The sequence below is a fragment of the Pleurodeles waltl genome, chromosome 1_1 (assembly GCF_031143425.1).
Source record: "Pleurodeles waltl isolate 20211129_DDA chromosome 1_1, aPleWal1.hap1.20221129, whole genome shotgun sequence".
Taxonomy (NCBI): Eukaryota; Metazoa; Chordata; class Amphibia; order Caudata; family Salamandridae; genus Pleurodeles; species Pleurodeles waltl.
Window position 1 is genome coordinate 165,825,582 of NC_090436.1, and position 17,772 is coordinate 165,843,353.

Consider the following 17,772-nt stretch of genomic DNA (forward strand, 5'->3'; position numbering starts at 1 on the left):
CTCTCTCCAAAACAGACAGCATACTTCTCTGTTTAGAATTCCTGTCATAAAAGCTTTTATGGAAGGCCTTAAAAGAGTTATTCCACCTAGAGCTCCACCTGCTCCTGCCTGGAATCTCAACATTGTACTCACAAGGTTTATGGGCCCACCATTTAAGCCCATACATTCTTGCACTCTCTAATTTCTCTAATGGAAAGTGGCTTTCTTAGTAGCAATTACTTCCTTAAGGAGAGTTAGTGAAATTCATGCATTCACTTTAGAAGAACCTTTCTTCCAAATCCACAAACACAAAATAGTACCAAAGACAAACCCCAAATTCCTACCAAAGTGGTTTCACAATTTCACATCAATCAGTCAGTGGAATTGCTAGTCTTCTTTCCACAGCCAGATTCAGTTGTTGAAAGAGCTCTTCATACTCTTGATGTCAAAAGAGCTCTTATGTATTATATAGGCAGAACAAAAGATTTCAGAAAATCTAAACAAAGTTTTGTGGCTTTCCAGCAACCTCCTAAGGGTAATCCTATTTCAAAACAAGGATTGGCCAGGTGGATAGTAAAGTGCATTAAAACTTGCAACTAGTAGTTACCCCTAAAGCACATTCTACTAGGAAGAAATGAGCTTTAATGGCTGAAGCAGTTCCTGTCACCACTAGGTAGTTATAGTTTGGACCTAGTTTTTTATAGAAAAAGCGTTTTTGTTTTGCTTATAACTTTGGCACTGTTTGAATCTTCCCAAATTCCCCCCCCCACCCCCACCCCTCAAAAAACTGTGCTCACTTCAGCTGCTGTCTGGAAAGTTTCGGGATGATCTGTCAAGCGCAGGCTGAGAAACGGAGTGGGGTGGCATACAAAACGTGTTTTGCAATTTATTTTTCCTTATGGATTTTGAACAGTGATAGCGCCCAAACTACTGGGCAGAAAAACACCAAATTTGGCAGAAAGGTAGGTTTGTATGGGTGAGCACAAAGTGCTCTGTCCATTCTGTTATCTCCCTTTTGGCTTGAAACCACGCCCATGCCACGTCAGTCACTTACATTGGTTCGTGGGCTTGCCTTTTAAAATCCGCTTGCTTTCATTTGTGAAAGGCATGCATACGTCATGCCTTTTCCGGTGTTTAGCCCACCTACCCAGCACCGGTAAAGTACCAAAAACATACGTAGCTCGATGTTTTCAGCCTGGAGTCTGGACTACTTTATCTGTTTATTTTCCACGCAGCGCGATTGCGCTGCATTTTACATAGCGCGATCGCTCTGCTTTTTTTTTTTTTTTTTTTTGCTTTACAACGCTAATGGCTCTAACTCGAACAAATGCGAGACCCATTGCATTGAAAATGCTTGTTCTTTTCTGATCCTGGCTTGGAACTGGGGCATGCTGCACTTGTGAGGTATAGCAGACCGGATTATTACACCCCCCCCCCCCCCCCCCCCCCCCCCAAGCCTGTGATAAGGAGCCCTGGCAGCGGGATGGCCAAGTCTACATGCCGTGAATGAGTGTATTCTGCACCTATTTGGACAAGCGCTGCCATGCGAAGCCTCTTCTTCTAGTGAAATAATCAATGTTGGGAGGTAAAATCAGAGGGGGGTGAGGCCTTATTCCACGCAACGTTGAGTCTTTTACCTACACACCCTGCCCCGCCCCGAGGGTGGCATAAGGCCCTTTCAGTGGATAGCTGGGACGGCTATGGAAGTGGCCCGCCAAGGCGCGGTGTGGCTTGTGGCCTCCAAGCAGTACCTGGAGAACGGAGGGAGTTGCGTTGGTGCTTGCTATCATTTGTAACTTTTTGAGAATTAAAAGGATTTTACGAGAATCACAGTGCAAAATACACTCTGCTAGTAAAACCACTAAGCCTGCAAGTATTCTTAAGAGCAAATGCCCATCTGCACCTGATAAAACTCCAGGCTTAGGACTAGTTCCTCAGATGGCTTTGCTCCCTACACCTTTTACCACATGAGCCTCTACCTCCACTACCTCTGCTTCTCTCGCAACAGGACTAGTGGCGGAACATGCCCTCAAGTGTAGCAGGATCGCAAACCATACCCGGGGGAGTGAGCCCAGGATTCTAGATGAAGACACTAGCCTGTCGCAGAGCACATGACTCCTCGAGCATAGCACTCAAAATGAGAGTGAGCGTCCTCAGATCTATCCGTTATTTGCTGCAGTCAGTCAATGCAGTCAGCTGACCATGCATTAGGGGACAGGCTGGTCAGACATTATTCAGTACCCATGCAAATCGCTCTCCGCCCAATGCTCAGCGCTGCTCAGACCCTTTTATTTCCTGTGGCAGGGTACGGATGCCGCCCTATTCGGGCTCAGTGGGGATAAAGGCAGAGCGAAATATGCGCACCACTTCTGTAGGTTATTCTGAGCCAGCCATTTTAAGCCAGAATGATAAGGATAGGAAAAGTGCTACGCCAACAGAGAGTCTGCTTCTTCAAATTCTGGGCGAACACAAAAATGTTATAACTAACAATATGCAGCGATTGAATACTCGTATTAAGGAGGTAGAGCAGTGGGTCTCTGTCCTGGAAGATGGGGGGGGCCCACCTCGAGACCTCAGGCGCTAGGTATCAATCAGAACTGGTCGACCTTCAGATACAGATGGATGACGCTGAGAATTGATCATGCCGTTTTAATTTGAGGTTCACCACGGTATCAGAACGCCGAGAGAATGAACATTCTATTATTAAATTAATCTCAGACCTTATAAAAAAGCATGTCTTCTCTGAATCAGCAGATAGTAACATGGATCTTAACATTACGCATGTTCATCAAGTTCCAACAGTCCAGTCACCCAGTGCAAGATATCCCCGGATGATATTGGCGAACTCTGGGGACTATCGTATCAAAGACGGTATTCAGACGCTGGTAATCAAGGCAAAAGCTTTTTAAGTCTTCTAGGACTACAGGTTTAAAATATTTGCAGATATGTCTGCATTCGCAGCACGGAGATGGCGTGAGTTCAAGGAGCTAATTCAAGACATCCAAAAAGTTGGGGCCCCTGCGGGCTTGGTACAGAAGTCAAAACAAAGTATTTTTCAAGGGATGCGCCAATATACTGCACATGCTGGAAGTGGCAAAAAAAATCTATTGCTCTATATGGAGTATAAATGAGGGGACAGGGCAGTAGTTTAAGCAGTTGAATGAGCAATTTTTGCAGAGTAGGAAGGCTGTCAGGTTTACTGCTCACAGCTCATAAGTGTCCGGATCATGAGATATGAAGATGCCTCTCATATGCCCTAGGCGCTATGGGTGCCATGTTGGGCCCCGTTACTGGGTTTGGTCGGGTGCGGGGGGATGCTGGATAGGTCGGTGGAAGCAGGGGCACTTGGCGGGGTTAAGGAGGGGGAGTGATCCTAGACAGGGGGGCCTCAGGTACAGGTCGCTCAGGGAGGGAAGACTCCTGGAATTCTCATTGTTTAAAATAGGACAGATTATCAAGGTTTCTCTACTACCCAAGATGCACATAGAGGCACAGCAGTATTCTTGGCCAAAAGACTTTGGGCTCGCGTAATAGATTTTGCCTGTGACAAAAATGGGCGCTGGTGCTGGGTGCACTGCTCCGTGTACTCTAAGAGACTCACGTTTGTTAGTTTTGGTGCCCCGGTGGAAGATAGTCTGAGACTCTATGAGGAACTTTTTCCAATCGTTAATTCAAGTCCCTAGGAAGATTATTATTGGAAGGGACATTCATTTTCTCAAAGACCCTTGCTTTGACTCCTCAGTAAAAGGGAAAAAAGTTAAAAACTAGAGTTGCTCAGGTGTTTCTGAGATGCAGGGGGACCAAGAGATTCTTTATAATTTGGGAGAAGTTTATGGAGACACCATATCCTACTATATGATGATGATGGTGATAGTGGGAGAATTGTTCAACACTATCATCAGAGGTCGTTGTGTTGTAAAATCCCCATGAGGCGGTTGTTTAGGGGAAGGAATTTGTAATGAAATATGACTTTGGAATTTGGTTAGGTCCCAGGCACTTCTGGCGATTTGTGCAATATAAAATGTTTTATATAGATGTTCTGGTTTTTTTTCTCTTTCTTTATGCCACTATTTGTGGAATATGAGTAATGTATTTTAGTACTGGATCTCAATAAAAAAATATATATATCCTGCAAATCATGCCTTTCAAGGTTAGTGCCTGGATGTGAGCTTTAGGGCTTTCTGAGGGGGGTGAAGAAGGGTTGCACTGTAAATGCATATGAACACTGACACACCAATAGGTTTTTGAATAGTCACATAAACCAACAGATAGTTTTCAGACCTGCAAATGCTCACAAATCGACTCCTTTCAAGGACAGAAGTATGTTTATAGTGTTGAAATGGGGAGTGAAAAACCCAATATTTGAAGGAGGTCTATTGGGAGGGATTTTTTCATGGTGAAAAAGATTTTCACCATGGAGAAATCAAAAGGCTGAAGAGTTCAAGTTCATATTTGTATCAAATATTCATAGGTTGAAATTCAGCATTCATAACTTATATGTATTCCTGGGAAGCTAAAGGCATTATATCTTTCCAGCAGAACTCACTAACATCCGACATTGCCTTTAAATGTAGGAGTTATTCTACGTGAGCTACTGTGCTCTTTGCAGCTTAGTGTCCATATATTGAAGGTAATGTATCAATAAGTGTGGACGACCAGGTAGAATCCACTTGACTAATCTGTCCAGAGGATTACAAGCCCTAGGACGGCTTGAACAGTTTGGCTTCAAGTCAGAAAAATAATAACAAGTGTATTAGGAAAAAAAAAGCCATAAGAACAGTTGAAATTCGGGGCACTGATTACAGATCAACAAGCTTGTAACCAGTAGTATCAGAGGAGAACAAGTACAACATGTTGAAACCAAATTGTTAACTAGATGGAAAAATGTCCATTGTCTAATAGACAACATTCAACCTGTGCAGTTAATTGCATCTCTGGAGGGTACCCACTAAATTCATAGGAGCTAAGCGTATATCGGTTTGTGAGAATTAGCAAATGCATGTTGTAGAACAAAACTTGGAATTTTCTCTTATGTGGCACAAATTGATATTAAACAGAAAATCTAAAGCTAAAGTTCAACTTGACTTAACTCGCAAAACAAATCAGGGTTGGAGTACTGTTTTTATAGTAGCCTGTTGGAAGTGAACCTCTGAGGGATCTCTAAGACGGATCAAAAAAGTGTAAGTTCTTCTACGGTCTCTGAAACATCAAGGATCAAACATCTGTTTCTCATCGGTCTTCCTTTATAACACACAATAGCTTTCTGGCTCTGTGGCATCTCTAGTAGGTTAGCGTCTCACTCCTTTGCCTATGTTTTAGGTCGAGCGCACAAGTGTTTTGACCTTTTGCAAGTATTGTGGGCTTTTAACCACGCCCACCACACACCCATCACTTTCAATCGTTCGTAGGCTTGCCTTTCAAAAATCCTTTGTTATCATTGGTAAATGCTTTATATTTGTCCCTCCTGCGGGCAGTTTTGTTACCGCCTTATAGACTGACCCTGTTACATGGATAAGTGCACGATTGCCAATACGTCTGACTGCAAGCAAACTTCTTCTTCCATTCATGTCTCTTTCTCGCGCTCATTTCGGCCATGGCACTTTGAATCAGCTCACTTAGGTCAACTGTTTTACTTTTCATTTTCAATTTAAGTGACAAGAAGAGTCCGGTTAGGAATTAAGAATGCTAATAGCTATAACTCGAGCAAATGCGAGACCCATTGCATTGCAAATGCTTGTTGTTTGCTGTAAATCTGTTCAGTAGATTTTGAGTAATCAAAGAAAATCAAAATTTGTGTGTATATATATATATATATATATATATATATATAGGGACGCGAAGGCTTTGCTAACCCTCCCAATCTCATGCTAAGATCAGATTGGCTGCCAATAGTCCCTTCTTTTATAAACAGCCCCAAGGTGGGCCAGGTCCTGGAGGCAATCCCTTTTTAATGTGAGGGGGCGCCAGGCCGTCTGCTGCACTGGGGACCGCCACCTTCCTGAGGCTTTCATCCAATTCATTGTGGGGAGGACACATGCCCCGCATCCCTGGGGACCACCACCTTTCCGTGGGGAACAAAGGTTAAAGGGACGTTATAGTTAGATTCACATTTTAAACGTACAAAACTATAGAAGTTAACCTGTTATAGTTAATCTCAAGTAACTATAACTTGTGCCCTAAGGTAACTATAACCCGTGCCCTCCCCATGCACTGCTAATTACCCCACAAAATACGGCACTTATGATATCTTTGATAACATCATTGATCATATCAATGTAATATTTGCACCCAAGTATTTGATGAAAAAACTGTGCATGGTGGGGGTGCGAGTTATAGTTACCTTACTGCACGAGTTAGTTACTTGAGATAACTCTTAACAGGTGGATTTCTATGATTTGATACGTTTAAAATGTGAGCCTAACTATAATGTCCCTGTAACACTTGGTCTTTCAAGTGGAAACAGTGTGTGTGTGTGTGTGTGTGTGTGTGTGTGTGTGTGTGTATGTGTGTATATGTATATATATATATGTTCGATGGCACATGTAGCTGCAGATACACATGCTGTGCACAATCCGCCATCTGGTGTTGGGCTCGGAGTGTTACAAGTTGTTTTTCTTCGAAGAAGTCTTTTCATGTCACGAGACCGAGGGACTCCTCCCATTTCGAGTCCATTGCGCATTGATGTCGACTCCATCTTAGATTGTTTTTTTTCCGCCATCGGGTTCGGACGTGTTCCTTTTCGCTCTGTGTTTCGGGTCGGAAAGTTAGTTAGAATCTCGGAAAAAAACGTTGGTATTGTTTGCGTTCGGTATCGGGTTAGTTAGAACAAATCGACACCGAATTCTGAAAAGCTCCGGTGGCCCTTCGGGGTTCGATTCCCCCGTCTGGGCCTGGTCGGCCCGGCCACATGTGACTTCAAGGCTCATGGAACGGACCCCATTCCGCTTCTGCCCAAAATGCCATCACAAGTATCCGTATACGGATCACCATCTGGTCTGTAACTTGTGCTTGTCCCCCGAGCACAAGGAGGATACTTGTGAAGCCTGTCGACCGTTTCGGTCGAGGGTAGACGCTGAGAGACTAAGGAGCCAGGAGACTACAAATGGCGTCCACGCCGACAGGTCAAGATCGTTTCGAGGAGGAAGAAGAAGCTTTCTCCATCCGCGAGTCGGATTCTGAAGAACTCGACGCCGAAGAAACACACCAAACCGTGAGTAAGACGTCAAAAATCAAGACTCACGAGAAGTCCACAAAAGCCCAGGGGACGCCACCGCCAACAGGCCATGGCTTAACCCGAAAACTAGGTGACCGATCCAAGGCACCGAAAAAGGGCATGCTGGTGTCGAAGTCATCCGACTCCGGTCGAGATACCGCCACACAGCAACCTCAGAGCAGAGACAGCGGCTCCGAGAAACTTCAGCACAGAGACAGCGGCACCAAAGAATTTCGGCACCGAGACACCACGCCGAAAACAAAGAAGGTTTCTTCGGAGCCGAAAAAGACTTCCGAAAAGGATTCGGTTCCGAAACAACCAGCCTCTGAGCCGAAAACTAGTTCCTATACAGAGGAACAAGGATTAACCTCCCAATTACACAGATTTGGAGAGGAGCTTCAAGCTGTAGAGCCTGACTACACGCAAAGAAGGCTTCATATTCATGAGGACACAGGGAAGATAACCACTCTTCCCCCAATCAAAATAAAAAGGAAACTTGCCTTTCAACAAAAGCACAAGCAACCACAAGCAAAGGTGGCAAGGAAAACAACCCCACCACCGTCAAAAAAAGCATCACCAGCAACAACTCCACCACTGATGCACTCACCAGCTCATACCACAATGAGTCAGGATGATCCCGATGCATGGGACCTCTACGATGCTCCAGTGTCTGACAATAGCCCAGACTCTTATCCTACAAAACCGTCACCACCTGAGGACAGTACATCCTATACACAGGTGGTCGCAAGGGCAGCCGAGTTTCACAATGTCTCCTTACATTCGGAACCAATTGAGGATGACTTTCTCTTTCACACCCTATCCTCCACCCATAGCCAGTATCAATGCCTTCCCATGCTCCCAGGAATGCTAAGACATTCAAAACAAATTTTTCAGGATCCAGTTAAAGGCAGAGCCATAACTCCAAGGGTGGAGAAAAAATATAAGCCACCGCCCACAGAGCCAATATATATTACAACACAACTAACACCAGACTCAGTAGTTGTGGGGGCAGCTCGTAAGAGAGCCAACTCTCATACCTCAGGCGACGCACCACCTCCAGACAAGGAGAGCCGCAAATTTGATGCTGCGGGAAAAAGGGTTGCAGCACAAGCAGCAAATCAGTGGCGTATTGCCAATTCACAAGCACTTTTGGCAAGATACGACAGGGCTCACTGGGATGAAATGCAACATTTCATCGAACACTTACCCAAGGAGTTCCAAAAAAGAGCGCAACAGGTGGTGGAAGAGGGACAAAGTATCTCAAATAATCAGATACGGTCTTCCATGGATGCAGCAGATACAGCTGCAAGGACAATAAACACTGCAGTCACAATACAAAGGCATTCATGGCTGCGCACTTCTGGGTTCAAACCGGAAATCCAGCAGGCTGTGCTCAATATGCCGTTTAATGAACAGCAATTGTTTGGGCCGGAGGTAGACACTGCCATCGAAAAACTCAAAAAGGACACTGATACAGCCAAAGCCATGGGCGCACTCTACTCCCCGCAGAGCAGAGGCACATTTCAGAAAACACCTTTTAGGGGAGGGTTTCGAGGTCAACCCACAGAAACCACAACCTCACAAACAAGGCCTACCTACCAGGGTCAATATCAAAGGGGAGGTTTTCGGGGGCAATTTAGAGGGGGCCAATTCCCAAGAAATAGAGGAAAATTCCAAGGCCCCAAAACCCCTCAAAATAAGCAGTGACTCACAAGTCACACACCCCCATCACATAACACCGGTGGGGGGAAGACTAAGCCAATTTTACAAACTTTGGGAGGAAATAACAACAGACACTTGGGTCTTAGCAATTATCCAGCATGGTTATTGCATAGAATTTCGCCAATTCCCTCCAAACGTCCCACCGAAAACACACAATATGTCAAAACAACATATAGATCTTCTAGGACTAGAAGTTCAAGCATTGCTACAAAAGGACGCAATAGAATTAGTTCCAATTCAACAGAAAAACACAGGAGTTTACTCACTGTACTTTCTAATACCCAAAAAGGACAAAACTCTGAGACCAATACTAGATCTCAGAACACTAAATACCTACATCAAATCAGACCACTTTCACATGGTCACGTTACAAGACTTAATCCCACTGCTCAAACAGCAAGACTACATGACAACATTAGATCTAAAAGATGCGTATTTCCATATACCAATACATCCTTCACACAGGAAATACCTAAGGTTCGTATTCCAAGGAATACATTACCAATTCAAAGTGTTGCCATTCGGAATAACAACTGCGCCAAGAGTTTTTACAAAATGCCTGGCAGTAGTAGCTGCACATATCAGAAGGCAGCAAATACATGTGTTCCCGTACTTAGACGACTGGTTAATCAAAACCAACACGCTAAGACAATGTTCACAGCACACAAACTACGTCATACAGACACTTCACAGGCTAGGTTTCTCGATCAACTACGCAAAGTCACACCTTTTGCCGTGTCAAACACAGCAATACTTAGGAGCGACAATCAACACAGCAAAATGGATTGCCACTCCAAGTCCACAAAGGGTTCAAACATTTCACAAGTTAATACAGGCCATGTATCCAACACAAAAGATACAAGTCAAAATGGTAATGAAACTCCTAGGCATGATGTCTTCATGCATAGCCATTGTCCCAAACGCAAGATTGCAAATGCGGCCCTTACAACAGTGCCTAGCATCACAATGGTCACAAGCACAGGGTCGACTTCTAGATCTGGTGTTGATAGACCGCCAAACATACATCTCGTTTCTACGGTGGAACAGTACAAATTTAAACAGAGGGCGGCCTTTCCAAGACCCAGTGCCACAATACGTCATAACGACGGATGCTTCCATGACAGGGTGGGGAGCACACCTCAATCAACACAGCATCCAAGGACAATGGGACATACATCAGAGGCAGTTTCACATAAATCACTTAGAACTGTTAGCAGTATTTCTAGCTCTGAAAGCATTTCAACCCATAATAACCCAAAAATACATTCTTGTCAAAACAGACAACATGACAACAATGTATTATCTAAACAAACAAGGAGGGACACACTCGACACAGTTGTGCCTCCTAACACAAAAAATATGGCATTGGGCGATTCACAACCACATTCGCCTAATAGCACAATTTATTCCAGGGATTCAGAACCAGTTGGCAGACAATCTCTCTCGAGATCACCAACAAACCCACGAATGGGAAATTCACCCCCAAATACTAAACAATTACTTTCAAATTTGGGGAACACCTCAAATAGATCTATTTGCAACAAAAGAAAACTCAAAATGCCAAAACTTCGCATCCAGGTATCCACAAGATCAATCCCAAGGCAATGCTCTATGGATGAACTGGTCAGGGATATTTGCGTACGCTTTTCCCCCTCTCCCTCTCCTTCCATATCTAGTAAACAGGTTGAGTCAAAACAAACTCAAACTCATACTAATAGCACCAACATGGGCAAGGCAACCTTGGTACACAACACTACTAGACCTTTCAGTAGTACCTCATGTCAAACTACCCAACAGACCAGATCTGTTAACACAACACAAACAACAGATCCAACATCCAAATCCAGCATCGTTGAATCTAGCAATTTGGCTCCTGAAATCCTAGAATTTGGGCACTCAGACCTCACACAGGAATGTATGGAGGTCATAAAACAAGCTAGAAAACCTACCACTAGACACTGCTATGCAAATAAGTGAAAAAGATTTGTTTATTACTGCCATAATAATCAAATTCAACCTTTACACGCATCTGGAAAAGAAATAGTAGGATACTTACTACATTTGCAAAAATCTAACCTAGCTTTCTCTTCCATTAAAATACATCTTAAGGCAATTTCTGCTTACCTACAAATTACGCACTCAATTTCATTGTTTAGGATACCAGTCATAAAGGCGTTTATGGAAGGCCTAAAGAGAATTATACCACCAAGAACACCACCAGTTCCTTCATGGAACCTCAACATTGTCCTAACACGACTCATGGGTCCACCTTTTGAGCCCATGCACTCTTGTGAAATGCAATACTTAACGTGGAAAGTTGCATTTTTAATTGCCATCACATCTCTAAGAAGAGTGAGTGAGATTCAAGCATTTACCATTCAAGAACAATTTATTCAAATACACAAAAATAAAGTTGTTCTACGGACCAATCCTAAATTTTTACCAAAAGTAATCTCACCGTTCCACCTAAATCAAACGGTAGAATTACCAGTGTTCTTCCCACAACCAGATTCGGTAGCCGAAAGAGCACTACATACATTAGACATCAAAAGAGCACTAATGTACTACATTGACAGAACAAAACTAATTTGAAAGACAAAACAATTATTTATCGCCTTTCAAAAACCTCATACAGGAAATCCAATTTCAAAACAAGGCATTGCTAGATGGATAGTTAAGTGCATTCAAACCTGCTATCTTAAAGCTAAAAGAGAACTGCCTATTACACCAAAGGCACACTCAACCAGAAAGAAAGGTGCTACCATGGCCTTTCTAGGAAATATTCCAATGAACGAAATATGTAAGGCAGCAACATGGTCTACGCCTCATACATTTACCAAGCACTACTGTGTAGATGTGCTAACTGCACAACAAGCAACAGTAGGTCAAGCTGTATTAAGAACATTATTTCAAACTACTTCAACTCCTACAGGCTGAACGACCGCTTTTGGGGAGATAACTGCTTACTAGTCTATGCACAGCATGTGTATCTGCAGCTACACATGCCATCGAACGGAAAATGTCACTTACCCAGTGTACATCTGTTCGTGGCATTAGTCGCTGCAGATTCACATGCGCCCACCCGCCTCCCCAGGAGCCTGTAGCCGTTTAGAAGTAGATCTTAAACATTTGTACATTTGTAAATATATTACTTAAAACTTTATTATGTACATACGCACTCACTCCATTGCATGGGCACTATTACTAGCATACACAACTCCTACCTCACCCTCTGCGGGCAAAACAATCTAAGATGGAGTCGACGCCCATGCGCAATGGACTCGAAATGGGAGGAGTCCCTCGGTCTTGTGACTCGAAAAGACTTCTTCGAAGAAAAACAACTTGTAACACTCCGAGCCCAACACCAGATGGCGGACTGTGCACAGCATGTGAATCTGCAGCGACTAATGCCACGAACAGATGTACACAGGGTAAGTGACATTTTCCATATATATATCATAGTGGTCCTATAGTAGTTCTTTTTATTATGTTAAAAAAGAAAATAGCTGCAAAATTGGTAGGGCAGAACGTTCATATGATTCATGCATTATTCTGTTTCACTGCATAAACACATGCTTCTATTCTTTTCCAGGTCAACTCCAAGCCAATGCATATTGTGAAAATCCAGACATAGTATTAATTGGCAACAAAGCAGACTTGGCAGACCAAAGGGAGGTCAACGAAAAGCAAGCAAGAGATCTTGCAGACAAATATGGGTGAGCAAAGAAACTTTATCATTTTGTTTAGCTTTAAGTATTGTTGCTATTTTTGGAGGAACAGATGCAAAGATCAAAATGAGTTTGGTGGGTTTTTTCCTCCTTTTTATTTTTTTTTATACAAAAATATAAATGATTTTTAAAGCGCCTGGTTACTCCATCTGGAGTGTTCCTGTGCTAAGAGTACAGTCTTGGTACAGGCTGTTAAGTAGTAGCTTAACTGGCCCTACAGTTGCCTAAGAAAACACGTTTTTTTAAAGTTTCTTACATGAAGCTAGTTCTGACCCTTCCTGTCTAAGGCAAAGTGTTCAACAATTTAGGGGCCAGAAAGCCAAAGGAATGTCTTCCTGATCTTTTTTTTCAGCCTTGGAATTGGGATGAGTGAGGCCCCAGCAGATCTGACATCTGCTGGGTCGATAAAACTTTACCAGGGAATGTAAGTATCGGGGTCCCTTCCCATTCAGAATTTTGTGGCAGAAACACAACGCTCTACAGGGAACTCTTCCACACAGGGAGCCAGTGTAGATTGGCGAGAGTAGACCAAATGGACGATCTCCTCGAAGTTGAGCAGCAATTGTGCTGTCGCATTCTGCACTCTGAAGTTTAGCCAGTCTACCTTGTGAGACGCCTAGATACAGCATATTACAGTAGTCCAACCTGGAAATAACCAACACCTGGACTACTGATTTTTCCAGTTGCCTGTGGGAGAAAGCCTAAGATTGTACTCTGAATTTTCAAGATTCTGAAGCACTTTCCCGCCTGGCAAGAGATCTGACTATCAAACGATAGATTGGTATCAAACCATATGCTGAGGTTGTTCACTTTCGGCTTGGGAATCGGTACTGGCCCTAGTACATCTGGCCACCACGCAGAGGACCAGATAAATGGTTGTTTCCCTATTAAGAGAACCTTAATTTTTCTGCCATTCAGCTTGAGGCAACTCTGGGCCATCCACTCCACTAGATCAGCTAGACAAGAGCTCGACTTAACTGCAGAAGTTTCCCATCCTGAGACAAGGTGATAATAAGCTGCGCGTCATCTGCATATGACGCAGTGTTAAAGTTGTTACTCTCAATGAGATCTGCAAGTGGGCGAATATAAGGATTTAACAAATTGGGGCTCCGAGCAGAGCCCTGTGGCACCCCCTGACACAGTGAAACACATCAGAAGAACGTGGTTGCTGAACCACTTCAAAGGTGCGATTCTGGAGGAAGGAGGCTGTCCATCACAGGGCCATCTCTCCAACACAGTTATTCCATAGTCATTCCAACAGAATGCCATGGGATACGGTGTCAAAAGCTGAACTTAAAATAAGCATGATGAGTGCAGCAGTTTTGCCCCATCAGCTATTTGTCTCAGAGATTCAGAAGCTAACAACGATGCCGACTCCTTGCTGAACTGCGGGAAGAAGCCTGATGAAAATATCCAGACTAATCTTTTACAGAAGGTCATGTAGAACTTGGGCTGCAAATATGACGCCATCAAATAGATATCCAAATAATTATGGCTAAGCTACATGTAGTCATTATATTTGGATGAGTAGTTTTAGCAAAAGGCACGTTTTCTGTGTGATCACCCCTGATGTTTGTTGCCTATTTCTGGAAGCTACTTATATTTTTGTTATGACTTTGTATAGTGGCACTGCTATTCAGTTTGTTTGCATGTGTGTGCACGCACCCTCTGACCCTAAAATAATACTTTCAAAATTGGTCTCACTCAGTTGGTCTAACAGTCATTTAAGTCCATTGTACATAGCACAGAAAATGCCCCAGTGGAAATGTCGTGGGTTGTGGTAAATGTCATCTGGGTTGTGTGTTTTTAAACTGAGCAAAAATATATGGCTTTCATCCACACCACTGTGATATGGCTAGGCTGTAGTTCAAGAGCATTGGAGTGATATAAAGAAAGAAGGCGGCTTTGCCATGTCAACAAACCAAATATAATATAAAAGATACCCTAAGGTGTGCCTTTTAAGCCCACATAGTTGGATGCTTAACGTATACAAAAAAGAAGTGGCACACTACATATTTGCAGTAGTGTGCTCTCACATTATATATCCAAAAGCTATTTTCACTCTAGGCTATTTGGTTTTCCAGTGAATAGGCCTAGTTAAAATTACAAATGCTACCAAAATTATTCACATTTTTTTTCACATCGTTTTAAAAATGTAATTTAATGGTGAAAGTAGATTTTTGATAACTTTCGTGGAAAAGTAATTTTATGAAAATTTAATTTTTGCTGGCTCAGCTAAAACCTCTGTCTTAGAACCAGTTTTGCCAATCCCTGCACCTCCAGAGGTCCAATACACATTCCTGGCTGGAGTTCATGATTCAGCTTTCCAGAGAAAAGTATCCTGGTTGCTGTACCTGGAAGGCAGGTTATTGTTAACAGTCCCTGCACAACAAGGAGGGGTACAGGGACTGCTGGCAGAACAAAGGATTGCCTTCCCACTACGCCTATTGACTAGGAAATGTCAGATAGGACTGACATGTCTGCTCCCATTCATTTTCATGGTTCTCCTACACTTTCTAGCTCCAACCCAAGCAGGATAAAATACAGTTATTGGCTGTAACAGATTGAAGAAACCTCACTTAAATATGTGACTGGTTTAAGGAGAGCTAGTGCCACTTCCATTGGAAAGAGGGATCAGCCACTTTCGATCTTGGACTTCTGGGAATGTTTACAGTAAAGCAAAAATTAGGTGCCCTTAGGGCAAGAATGTTCAAATTGAGTGTGAAAAAATCTCCAGTCTGGTGAATACTTAGAAATGCAGATTTCTCACCTTTAAAATATCCTCAGACACCAGACTGATTCCAGAGAATTCTTCCAACAATGCACCTGTACTTAGTGCCATAAAGATACATCGTGATGACTCCACACTACTACGGGAGTCAGAGTAGAGCCACATTTAAGTGCCACCCCTGTGTGCTGACATCACTTTCTTGTTCCTTTCTTTCTGCATCTTTGAATGTGGATCCAGAACCAGTCTTACAGCAGCACCTGAAAGCTATTCACATTGTTCCAAGGAATGATTTCCCCAAGAAAATGACAGGAATTGAGCTTTACTGAGATTACTGGAAGCAGCTGTCAGTCACGGACCAACCATGATATGCCTATCAATCAGGATATATAAAGCGCAGATCATGACCTCAAGGGTATCCAGGCACTGAGAACCAAGCAGCTCAGGTGGCTCCGTTGAATAGCCAGGTCTTGAGACCCGCCTGAACTCCTGAAGAGAGGGTGAAGTCTGGAGATGGAAAGGGAGGCCATTACAGGCTTTTGCAGCGAGGTAGGTGAAGGTGTGCCCTCCACTGTTGCTTCAGTGGATGGGGGGGGGTGAGCGAGGAATACTGAGGCGTCTGAAGGGTTGGTGGATTCTCATGTAGTGGTTGATGTATGCTGGTCCTTGGTTGTGCAGGGCTCTGTAGGCATCAGTCAATCTTGAATTGGTATTTCTTCTGGACAAGGGCGCCAGTGGAGTTTCTTCAGGTCAAAGGTGATATGGGTCCATTCAGGGAGGTTGAAGATGAATCTGGCTGCTGAGTTTTGAGTGGTCTGCAGTCTTTTCAGGAGTTGTGTGGTAATTCATACGTATAGGGTGTTGCCTTTGTCCAGATGGCTGGCAACGAGGAATTGAGTGACGGCGCATCTAGTGGAGACTAGGAGCCACTTAAAGATCTTTCGGAGCATGAACAGCATAAGGAAGCAGGTGGAGGAGACTGCGTTCATCTGGTTCTTCATGGTGAGTTTGCAGTCTAAGATGATGCTGAGGTTCTGGTCATGGTCCGTGGGGGTGGTAGAGTGTCCCAGTTCAGCAGGCCGGGAGTCGTTCCACAGGTGGGGTTTTGTTCTCGAAGATCAATCTTCAGTCTTGTGTGAGTTGAGCTTGAGGCAGTTGTTTCACATGCAGTTGACGATGCTGGTCAAGCACAGGTAGAAGCTGGCCCTTGTGGTGGAAGCATCTTTGGATAGAAAGAGGCCGAGCTGGTTGTTGTCTGCATGGGAGATGATGTTCATTCCTTGGTTTCTGACAATGTTGGCCGGGGGTATCATGTAAGTGCTGAACAAAGTAGGGCTGAGAGATGAGCCTTGCATGACGCCACAGATGTTCTTGGGCTCCGAGGTGAATGGTGGAAGGTGGATTTTCTGTGCTCTTCCTGTGAGGAAGGATGTGATCCTTTTGAGTGTGTCCTCTTGAATTCCAATCTAATGAAGCCTCTTGATCAGGGTGTGTTGGGACCCAATGTTGAAGGCTGCTGAGAGGTCATAGGATCTGGGTTGCCACTTCTCCTTGGTCTAGGAGGGTTCTGATGCTGTCAGTGGCTGCTAGCAGGTTGGTTTCAGTGCTGTGGTTTGTGCAGATTCCAGATTGGGGTGTGTCAAGGAGACCGTTGTTCTCAAGGTATTCCTTGACTTGGCAGGTGATGTACTTTTCAAGGACTTTGGTGGGAAAGAGGAGCAGGGAGATGAGCCAGTTGTTTTTGAGCTCGTTGTGAGCGTTAGTGTATGGTTTCTTGAGGGTAGGGTTGGGAGAGCTGATGCATGTTGAAGATGGCTGTGAGCATGTTGTTGATGGTCTTGTTGCTGAGGTTGAACATGTGGTGAGGACAGAGGTCCGTGGGTGCTCCAGAGTGGACAGAGTGCATGGTATCAGTGGTGCCCTACGTGGTGAGCTGGGCCAAAGCGATGATCCAGTGGTCGGAGATATGGACTGAGGGAGAGAGGAGGCTGAGGATGTCAATGGTCGTAGGCTGGGGTTTGAAGTTTTTGTATATGGTGGAAATCTTGTCATGGAAGAATTCCGCCAGGGTGTCGCAGCGTCCTTGGGAGGAGGTGATCAGTTTTTCAGTTGCTGAGGGGTTGAACTCCTTAACAGTGCTGAAGAGTTCTTTGCTGTGGTTGGTTCTGGGTTCAGTGTGGTTGGTTAAGGTGTTCCTTCTTGTCTCTTTAAGGAGTCGGTGATACAAGTTGCACAATATCTTGGAGGTTGTCTGGTTGGTGGTCTCCTTGCTGGTGCTCGATTTCCTTTCCAGTTGCTTGCATTTGCTTTTATGGTTCTCAGTTCCATGGGGTACCAGCTGGCATGTTTGGTGGGTCTCTTGATGTTGGTGGGTTTGGGGTGGGGAGGGTGTCTTTGTCTGC

General features: G+C 44.0%; 1 protein-coding gene across 4 annotated transcripts in view; it reads left to right on the forward strand.

Annotated features, from left to right (window-relative positions):
* Positions 1-17,772, forward strand: part of RAB27B (RAB27B, member RAS oncogene family) — a 462,762-nt gene that overhangs the window by 418,922 nt on the left and 26,068 nt on the right. For all 4 annotated transcript variants that reach the window (XM_069219601.1, XM_069219610.1, XM_069219615.1 and 1 more), the window contains one exon: positions 12,507-12,630. In XM_069219601.1, the coding sequence (XP_069075702.1) occupies positions 12,507-12,630 (124 nt within the window). The remainder of the gene's footprint in view (positions 1-12,506; positions 12,631-17,772) is intronic.